The sequence below is a fragment of the Fulmarus glacialis genome, unplaced genomic scaffold, assembly GCF_000690835.1.
Source record: "Fulmarus glacialis isolate BGI_N327 unplaced genomic scaffold, ASM69083v1 scaffold44642, whole genome shotgun sequence".
NCBI classification, from domain to species: domain Eukaryota; kingdom Metazoa; phylum Chordata; class Aves; order Procellariiformes; family Procellariidae; genus Fulmarus; species Fulmarus glacialis.
Genome location: NW_009196741.1, coordinates 1 through 10,523, shown reverse-complemented (window position 1 = coordinate 10,523; position 10,523 = coordinate 1). Strand labels below are relative to the sequence as shown.

The 10,523-nt window shown below is 34.9% G+C and overlaps 1 protein-coding gene across 1 annotated transcript; it reads right to left on the bottom strand.

The window, feature by feature from the left end:
• Positions 1 to 6,260: 6,260 nt before the first annotated feature.
• On the bottom strand, positions 6,261 to 9,498 carry EMC7 (ER membrane protein complex subunit 7). The gene is made up of 3 exons (XM_009572302.1): positions 9,361 to 9,498; positions 8,720 to 8,800; positions 6,261 to 6,749 (listed from the first exon to the last, which is right to left on the bottom strand). Exons 1-3 carry the CDS (start codon positions 9,436 to 9,438, stop codon positions 6,597 to 6,599), a joined length of 312 nt encoding a protein of 103 aa, XP_009570597.1. The 5' UTR covers positions 9,439 to 9,498; the 3' UTR covers positions 6,261 to 6,596.
• Positions 9,499 to 10,523: the final 1,025 nt, after the last annotated feature.

Here is a 10,523-nt window from a genome sequence, read left to right as displayed (position 1 = left end):
TCCTCTTTCCCCTCTCAGGGTGTTCTACTACCACAGCCAAAAAATTAAATCTTTATTAATACAGCTTATACATTTTCCACCTGCCAAGCTGAAGCAATCTGAACCACATCTATGAATAGTTGAGAAAACAAACCGGTAGAAAAAGAAACACTCCTCCCCAACCCCCCAAATTAGTTCAAAGTCTTACTCTGTTCTGATCCCAGGAACGGGAAGTATTACTCCAACTATTTAACTGGGTTCTCCTTGCATCTGCATGGTAAACAGCAGTCCTGTGCCCTGCACACCAGACTATAAGCTTGGGTGTCCTATTCTCCGTTCTGAAACACAAAGGGAAATGGTACACCTGTGCGTACCAGACAGCAAGAAAATCTTTAAAGAATCCAGAGAGCTTCTGAGGCGAACATTCTAGTATTTCAAACAGAAAATACTCCTTTAAAAACCTTTTTACTTTACTTGCTCTGTTTTCAAATGAGTTTCACCACCTTTTATATTACTTTTTGATGTTTGTATTCAGCTTTAAAGAATCAGTTCAAAATCCAGTTTTGATCAAAAAATGCCATGAAAGGTTTTCTTTCTGTTGTATATTCACTAGTATTTGCCCTTGACTGAATGACAGTCTTTAATTAATTTTTATTCCTATCAGCCATGCAGAACCAAATACATAATAAAACTAAGCTCAACTGTAATCTGTTTTTGTGCATCATCAATAAAAGAGCTAACTAGCTAAGTTCCACTTGCACAGAAAATGATATTGTCATTAGATCTTCATAACCTTATTGGAAACAAAGTATTACATGAGGGTCACTGCCAGCATAATTTGAAGGAATAACCTTGTAATTTCAAAGGTAGACAGGTTTTCCTGAAGAATCAATATTTATTGTGACAGAGGATTCATAATCCTTTATGGATTTTGAAACAACAGAAGAAAAAAAACCAAACCAACCTATTTGTGACCTCAAGAAGCTTTCACTAGCTTAACCTGAAAATAAGACTAAAACTCAATACTATTCCTACAGACAATTTTGTGGCTAAAAGCTCCCTGAATGTTCTATTATTTTATGGTCTGAATCACCAGATTTTACACACAGTATCAAGTTCAAAACAGTCATTAAGATCTAAGGTCCTGTCTTTACAGACACTGAAATGATGAAAGCAGTAAGAGTTTTGAAATTCTATTTTTTTCACAATTGATCCTGCTTGCTTTTGAATGTGTTTTGTATTTAGTCAGTCCATTGGCAGACTATCACACAGAATGAAGCCTACACTAATAGTGGGGGGAAAGGTGGATTGTTTGGTGGCTAGATTATATCATTTAGGGAAGAGCCTTAAATGGGTGCCCAGTTTTTATGTAGTGACCAAGGAAAAGACTGATGAGCTTGATCTCTTGAATGGTATAGCAATCTTACCCAGCTGGAGAGAAACATGGAATCACTGCTTTTTCTTCACTCACATGGGTAATAGGCAAATACGTAAGTCTGTGCTCTCCCAAAAGGTGTGACTACAGTTATGACATACAGACATATGAGTCATGAAGGGGCCAGACATCTTCATTTGCTCTCTTACAATCATTTGTCCACATATGCTAGCACTACTGCTAACATTACAATCACCTACAAGAGAACGTCTATAGAACATCACGAAAACATTTTTCGTCTACAATTTTTTTTAGTTATTTTTTGCAAATCTTAGTATTTGGGTCAAATCTGCCATGACGACAATCCTTAAAATTTCTTCAGTCTTTTTCATGTCCTTACATTACCTTGGGGGTCTTTCTCCAAATTTTTCTCCTTTCAATCATGTATAGCTTCAAGTATCTTACTAAATGAAACACTGCCAGAAAAATTCCCGGGACATGGGAATCTGCTGATTCATAGTATTAAGCTTGTGCAATAGTTGTCAATACACTTTTGGATATGCCAAATAACACCACTCTACCTCCACTCCCAATAATTCCTGGATATGGTAGGGAAGTTAGCATAGGCAAGAAACAACTCCTGAGACGCAGTGTCTATGCACTGTTTTGGAGTGTACAGCATGCACAGAAGTTGTTGCAGGCAAGCTGACCTCAGTGCCAGTTACCTGTTCAGTAACTAGCCTTTGGAGCTACAGATCACAATTAAGCCTATTAAAGACAATTTTCCCAAATGCCCTGTGCAGCACAGGTCCATCTTGTGCTTTTCCTGCCCAAGAATGTGCAAATGATTTTTTTTAACCTTTCAACATACTTTCTTCAGTAAATCTGCTTTTCCACTAATTTGAAGTTCAAAATTTTAAGTTTTCTGTATTCCTTAGCCCATCAACAGTAGATGCAAACATGCCTATTCTCCTTCAGTTCATTAAATAAGCATAATATATAGCCATATATATCCATATTTCATTCTGACACATCAGAATGAAAAACATGCATTGCCACTAAGGATTTACTATTATTTATATTTCATATTGGTTATCTTCCTAAAAGAAGTAAGTTTCAAATGAAACAAAAAAATCATAGGAATACAAATTCACTAACTATCAATAGTAGCAGGATAAAGGTCAGACATGATGCCTCAAAAATGAAAGTGAAATCCTTTTAGTACCTTAAGGTACTGCTATCACTGTTAGCCTCTAAAAATAGGGTCCTTTTATCAAACTGTAAATCAAACTTTGCCCTCTTTGAGCTACTGATCACGCACAACCTTTATGCAATTAAAGGTCCATTAACACCCAAGTGGAGATGTTTAAATGGATCTTAGTGATTTAATACACTTTTCACTAAATTGGAAAAGAATATGTACTTAAATTGCCTAGATTGCTCTGGAAATTTCGACGTGGTTACTTAAAAAGGTTGCTTTAATAAATATGTATAAAGAACTACATATAAATGCTTAATAAAAGTGCTCTTTAAGAAGATTACTTACTGGATTTTCTTCAGTAAGCTCATAGCCATACTATTTGAGTACTCGATATTCATTACTAAATTTATCCTTACAATCACTTTTGTGAGACAAGCTCTTCCCACACTTCATACACAAGAAATTGAACCAGAAATCATAAATGATTTGCACAAAGCCCAACAGTTACATCAGAACCCAAGGCACCTGATTCTAGAGTTTAAGTGCTCTTCACAAATACCAATCTTAACTGCAAGCCAGCCTTTCCCTTTGAAGCAATACACACCGTATTTACAGAGCCATTATAATACCCACTTCATCAAAAAGATAAAGAGCACCAACAAATATTTTCTTTGTTTAAAATAGTAAGGCGAAATATCTGTACATTAAATTTCTTCCTTACATATTAAGAATGGAAGCATCTTTGACGAAGTAATTGATAAAATTATTTCAAACTGTTCTAAACACCTTCCAGGCCATCCTAAATGACTAATAGTTGAAACAGACTTCAGCAAAATATGTCTCCTCTCCCTCTACACAGCCTGTCATAAACTCAGAGTTGCCCACTCATTCAGAACACAGCTAAATGAGCTCTTAGGCTACAAATCCTCAAGATGCAGTGAGCCGACTGTATTACTCACACTCACTGCCAGAAACAAAGAGAGTTCCTGCTTCTGACTGCATGCCTCTGGTGCTTACCTTCTGCTGGCTCTGGTATTTCTTCGATCCTTCTGTGAGCTGATTTAACTCTCTAAAACGTAACAGAAATCCAGCACAAAAATGGACAAATTTCTCTTGTTAAGTCAACGAATGGCAAAGCCTGAGAAGTACCAGAACTTGTAGGCAGAAGGCAGCAGGATTGCCCAGTCCAAGCTGAGGGAGCAAGTCTTCCTCCTTTTGGCAATGAGGAAATCAGCTTGTCTATAGTCCAAGCAGATTCTGTACACCTTTAATTTCTGAAGTATCAGCTGCTTCAACTTACTGTCTGCCTTGTATTCTCTCAAGTAGCCTCACTAAAAGGCAGCTATGTTTTTTTTGAAAAACAGAGATGTCAGACCTAACACAGAAGAAAGACTACTAAAAATCTGTAAATAAGGCTAAGGAATTAAAACCGAACTATAGCAAACATTTACTTTCTGCAGAAAGACAACCTTGTATTATACTAGTAACTGCATAAGAAAGTTATCAAATAAGCTTTGCCTAGTGGCGTTTATGATGGCCCAAGACCACATTACAACTTTAAGTGACCAAGTGACGTTAAATAACCGAGGCACTCTGGCTAGAACCTCTTTTCTCACTTGATACACAGAGACTCCAGCTCTAAATTTAAAAAAAAAAAAAAAAAAAGTTGGTACCATTGTGCCTAGCATTAGTTCAGCAGCAGACCAATACACTTCTACAAATCACTTTATCACAGAGGTGTCTGAAAAGGAGAGGAATAACATACATGATTGAGGAAATAACATTAGGTAAGAAGATTTTTGGGCTTGGATTGTTCAGATAACACATTTCTGTGGGTGGGGCAGACTTTTCTGTTGAGGAAGGCAGGGGAGTAATACACTGCATCTAATCCTGATGTACAAAGAAATTGCCTGGACCTTAATATATCAGTTCTAAGAAAAAGAGAAGTGTGGAATATTCCATATGCTCCTTCCAAAGTTTTATTAGGATCCTTACAATTCCTGTCAATTTTTTTACTCTGACCTCAAGAGACTTTCATCTTTTCATGGCCTGAATTCTCCATTCTCCCTTTAAGACAGATCAAGACTGTGAACAGACACAATGAAAGAAGACAGAAATATTGCTGTTCTTACCTTTGTAACACAGAAAAATGCATCAGTATGATTAATTACCGAACAAATCATGATTAAAACAAGTTAATGCAATTTAATTGTCATTCCAATTACTGTTAAACAAAAGTAACTCGTGGCTAGTACTTTCCAGGACAGCATAGTTACACAGCTAGTTGCTCCATCTTCAAAGAACTGCTCCCTGTTTTTCCTATGAATTTTTCAGTAAGATGCTGCTGAAAGAGGAGTGTTTTGTGTGGGTTAGTGTTTTTTTTTCGTTTGTTTGGGTTTTTTTGGTTTTTTTTGTTTTTTTGGTTTTTTTTTAAACAAAGGGAACACGACAATTATTTCAGTAAATCCTTCCAGCTAGAATATCCAAATATCCTCTTGTCTCTACTGGATATATTTTTACTTAATACATAAAACAAAAAGATCATTCAAGCAAAACAAAAACAAGACCAAAAATGTGCAGCTTACTTTGCAAAGACTAAAATCTTTCATTATCCAAAAACGATTGGTTTATTTCTTCTCCAACATCTTAAAAGCTGACTTTTAAGCGAACGAGTACTTACTCTCTTGCAGCTTTTATGTTTCACAGCATACTTCTAAGTATATATTCTAAGACAATTTATAGCCCTCCTAAGTGTTTGGCAGAACAAATAAATGCATTAGAATTGATTTTGCTTCAGGTATAGTTTAGGTGAATGTTAAATACCATTTTTGGAATCAGATACACATTACCCATACTGCATGGATACTGTTAAGAAGTTAGCAACTGTAAAAATGGAAGAGAACAGCATTTACACTAAAAAACAAAAAAAAAAAAAAAAAAGAAAAAATCTACGGACAGTTGCTAAATGAGGTTTGGCAAGTATTGCTGTCATTTTAATTTGCAAATTTGTGCAAATCTAGTGGAAAACAATCATTTTTTCAACTTTTCTCTGAAGTACTGGGTAGCTTGAAAAGATATTGCAGTACAGACACACAGGCATGCTCAAAGAACAAAGTTTTGCCAGTTATTTAGCATACCTAGAGATAGCCGTATACTTTGGAACATAATTGAAAAGATGAGTGGGATTTACCTTCCGACTATACTTCTAGGTTTTTTCTTTCATTTTAAAAATTTTGTTCTGTATTTGGCCTGAAATCATACCACTGGTAAGATGAACGCACAGCACACAGAAAACAGTATGAACCAAAAGTGTTGCAGAAGTGATACATGTGATTTAGAAAGGAAAGATCCAAGATAAACGTTCACCATGTTATATAGACACCTTGGATTCATAATTAACTTGACAGAGCTTAAAAGACTTTCTGATGCAGGGCTTTTTTTGCCCCCAAAGAGTTTTTAGCAGAAAGTAGATCAGAATAAAACTGGGCTATAAAAAGTGGAAAGTCCTTGAACTAAAGAGTACAGGCAGCAAACAATGTAAAATAAAATGATTTTATATGTAACACATATGACAAGCTGATACAGCAAATTACTCACTCAGTAAATCCACGACTCAATTTTGAAAGGAGGATTTGTTCATTTCAGAACTCAACAGCAAGTATAAAACATTAAAGCCATCTTAAGACTGAACTCCACTTCTATTATCTTTGAATTTTTTACACATTGTCTTATGATTAAGACATTCGTTACTGTTTAGCACATCATATAATTTATAATAATTCTCTGCAGAACAATATAGTTAATTCAGTATCATCAATAACTTTATACAGATACAGTATTGAAGCCATGTCCTCTTTTGCTTACTGTCAAGTACAAAACAGCTTATACAGACTAAAAAAAGCTACACACCACAGTTGTAGCATACCGTATTTTGTGCCTGATTGAAGTTTACAGTAGTGGCTTTTTGATCTTCCAAGACAAATAAACATGATACCACATAACAAACGGTTGTGCAAACTCAGGCTTAGGAGGAAGACTTAACTACCTCCTTTTTCCAGAACTACTTTTCCCTGCTTTACTGCTGCTAGTACCAGACTTGCTGGAAGATTTTGAAGAGAAAAGTCTTGTCATGAATTCAGAGACATCCGGCAGCTCATGGTTGGAATTCAGCATGTTCATTGACTGCTCCATTTCCTGCATGCAAAGATTAAATAACCTTAATAGCTCGTAACAATTCTGGCTGTTTCTAAGGCATCAGTTGAAAGATCGTATCAGGAAGACGTCAAATTTTCCCAAATACTGTTTTACTATTTGTAGTCCTCCAGGGTACATATTGCTACATATTTTTATGCAACCGCAGCCAAATACCCAGCTACACACAGAAACATAAAACCCCAGAACTAAAAGCACTGGTGTATGGAAAAAGGTAACCATGTCTTAAGCAGTCTTACAGGGCAATCACTTGATTAGAAAAAAAAATTCTAAGAGAAAAAATGCCATTACTTATTTTCAGCATTACTTTCCTCCACTTTAAAATTTAAGCTTTTGTTTAGATTTTCAAATCTGTGTTCTCATAGATTTCACATACTTTTGTGTTTTCAAATTAGTATTATTTATACTAAATCTAACAAATTTTTGAAGCTGATTGAAGGGATTAGATATTTTTGTTGCCCCACTTCATAACATCACGCTATTAGTGTACAGCAGCTAAGTTTTCTTTGTTTCATGAAAAGAAAGATTTTAATGAGACCATATATCCAGCTAAGCTTAATGTTACTTTAGAGTTTAGGATAGTAGCTCTATGAGACGAATTAGTACGGTTTAAAACAAACAAACCAACCCTGAAGTACTTCGTTACTATTGCATCTATACTACATCTGTACTTAGTGCCTCTACAACAAGCAGTTACTAAATCATTAACTTTCTATATAAACTAGTACTGTGCTGATTCCATAAAGAAGAAACAAGCGAACTTGAAAAATGTAATACAAGCTCCATACCCTCCACAAGCAAACTGAAGCTGGATATACGCTTAAGAATTTAATACATGGTCATCTAGAGAATGCCATTGCAATTGAGTTCTTAAAAACTACCTTCTCCTATTCTTTAAGATAATTTAAATTACAAGCAAGATTCCTTCAACTTAAAATTTCTCCTTAACAAGTCATATCAGTCAGCTATAAGAATTAAATCTTCAGAAGTTCTGATCGTTCACCATCAGAACAGCCTGTTTATAAGCAGTGTCAGATCAGTGAAAAAAGTAAGGAATTTAAGTGATTTTTTAAAAATTCAACTTCCAAAGTTCAGCTTGGTTTGAAGAACATGCCACGAATATCTAGCATATCTTCGTATCCTGTTTTTAATCAATATTAAAGCCCAAAGAGCATTACATAGCTCCGATATGCTTTTTATAGGATTTACTTAAAAAAAAAAAAAAAACAAACCAAACAAAACCCTCAGACACCTATAAAGTACTACTGAAGACAGTGGTCATTTAGAGGGAAAGGAGTTTAAATTAACCAAACCCTTAAAAAGCAGCCACCCAGGACAGACAAGGAATACTTCTAAAAATAAGAAAAGATTTAGCAAACACCTTGAATCTCCATTTTGTCCTAGCCTTCTGCTATTCGGCATTTTGCATGATGAAAGGACAATAAATCAGATAATTTAATGACTACAATAAGACTTCATATCATATAAACTATTGTGACATCTGGATTTAAGTCTTGTAAACTATGTGGTTTAGGTTAATGGATAAGAGAACCCCACATCATACTCTTCTCAACACACTTGATACTTATTAAATGATGTCTAAAAATGAAGTGCTAGATTTAAACATAGTGCAGAAATACATTGGAAATTTATAGAAAAAACGGCCTTCAAGAAATTATATTTATCGCTCTAAAGAAACTCTGGAAAACACCATTCATACTGTAGTACTTCCAAGGCTGTGCCAAACAATTTAATTGTGTTGTGCTGTCTAACAGCAAATTCATGAGTCAGAAATGTTAGAATTCATTGTTAGAACAGCAACACTGTATTAACTGAATAAATGATGCCCATTAAGACTTCTTTAGAAGTCCAGTTTTGTTTTTATTACTTTTCAGTACCTTAAAATCTCATTATCTTTGTTCTCTCTGTCTGCATCAATTGAACGTACTTACCCGTCTCATATCAGGATCACTGGTGTTGACAACTTTAGGCAAAAGCACAAATATCAGTAATGGAAGAACCATCATCATCACCTACACAGAAAACAGCAAGTATTTCTTCAGCTTATTTATTGTTCCAGACATTTTTAGACATACTGACATAAAGCTTTTAGCTACACAGCCGAATTTTAGCTAAACAGCCGAATTTTAGAACTACTGCATTTTGAGTCAGTAACCCAGTAACAGTAATCCTCTTGTCAAGAAAGAAACTTGATAAGGAAGTATTATGCTTTAAATAACAGATTTCAAAGTTGGACCATTAAAGTAAATGCTTGTTATCTCTTTCAACTGTTATAATTACAATCTTGCAACATGTTGATCTCCACACTACCAGAACAACATCATGTTGTCAAAGAAACCAGACTATGGGCTATTTTCAGAGGATATACATTAACAGAGTGGGTATATAGGGGAGGAGAAGTCATAGAAAAACTTTGTTTTTCACTTGTTTACAAATAAAGAAATAAAACAATCCTCTCAGAAGAGCAAAGTGTACACATCTTTTCTCAATTATTTTATTCTCCGTATTCTGAAGAATGGCTATATTTGGACCCTTAGCATACTTTTAACCTCTGTGTGTTGCTTGTACATACCATAGGGTTCATGAGGAAATCTGTCCATCCCCAAGATTCTCTTTTTATAAAATATGAAGGAGGTCCAGAAGATTTCATCTGCAGTGGGTATGGCAGCCTGACAACTTCAGAGGTTTTGATGTAATTCACATATCTTGCTCTAATGAGCAAAATGTAAATAATAAAAAATATAAATACAATCTTTATCAAAAAATAAAGATTATTTAATAATATTCCAAACGAAGTTTTAATAATAGACTACAAACAAAACTATCTGCCTGGCAGTGTCAGTCAAGTTTCACTTTTCAGAAGCTAATTTCTCTCACAGTATACTTTATGGAATCAAATGATACTTTACCTTTTTTTCCAGGCTAGCTATTAAGCAGGCTAAAAAACTTGATATGGAAAACAGACCTGCACATCAGAAACATCAGAACTATTTGTTCAAATGTGATTTCTGCAAAACATTTTCTCTCGCTTTGGTAATTAGCAAGAAAAGCTACAATGTTTAAAGAGAAAGTACAGATTTGAACAGTGCAGTGTAGCTTAAACAGAGTTTGCTCGTGGCAACAATTATTTATATATGAAGTTAATACCACCTTTCCCCTTAGCGCATTACTTTGTATTTATCAATACTGAATCTCAACCTTTATTTTTCCATAGTTCTTCACTAGTATTCTTCACTTGGGCCTAGTATTTAGACAAGTTACTTGGTGCTATCATCTAACTTTGTCACTCTTCACCCATTTTTCATGATTTATGAATATTTATCGGCCTTGTCCAATTCCAGGGATGACTTCTGCCCATTAAAACAGAAATCATTTATTCCTTCTGAATTTTTCACCAAATGTTCATCCATAGAATGCCTTTCCCTCCTACCTTATGACTACATTATTTTCTTAAAAAAAAAAAAAAAATCTTTTGAGATTTTCAAGTAGATCTTATCAAACATATCCATTATCCACATGCTGCTTCCTCTTTCTAAGAATTCCAGTATTTTTTTATGTCAGAATTTCCCTTAGAAAAGCCCAGTTGACTTTTTCTCCGTGTATTGCATTTTTTCATGCATCTCCCAACTGTATTCCTCATTATAGTTTCTACCTGTTTGACTGGTAGAGACGTCAAGCCTACTGGTACTGACATATTCTAGCAATTTACTTGTCGTGGTTTAACCTGGCAGGCAG

What these genes read in the sequence shown, in the direction of transcription:
- EMC7 (XM_009572302.1), bottom strand. Translation starts at nt 9,438, where the DNA reads ATGAAATCTTCTGGACCTCCTTCATATTTTATAAAAAGAGAATCTTGG. An exon ending in ATTTCCTCATGAACCCTATG is followed by an intron (nt 8,801 to 9,360) that starts GTATGTACAAGC and finishes TTTTCTGTGTAG; the next exon opens with GTGATGATGATGGTTCTTCC. An exon ending in GTGATCCTGATATGAGACGG is followed by an intron (nt 6,750 to 8,719) that starts GTAAGTACGTTC and finishes CTTTGCATGCAG; the next exon opens with GAAATGGAGCAGTCAATGAA.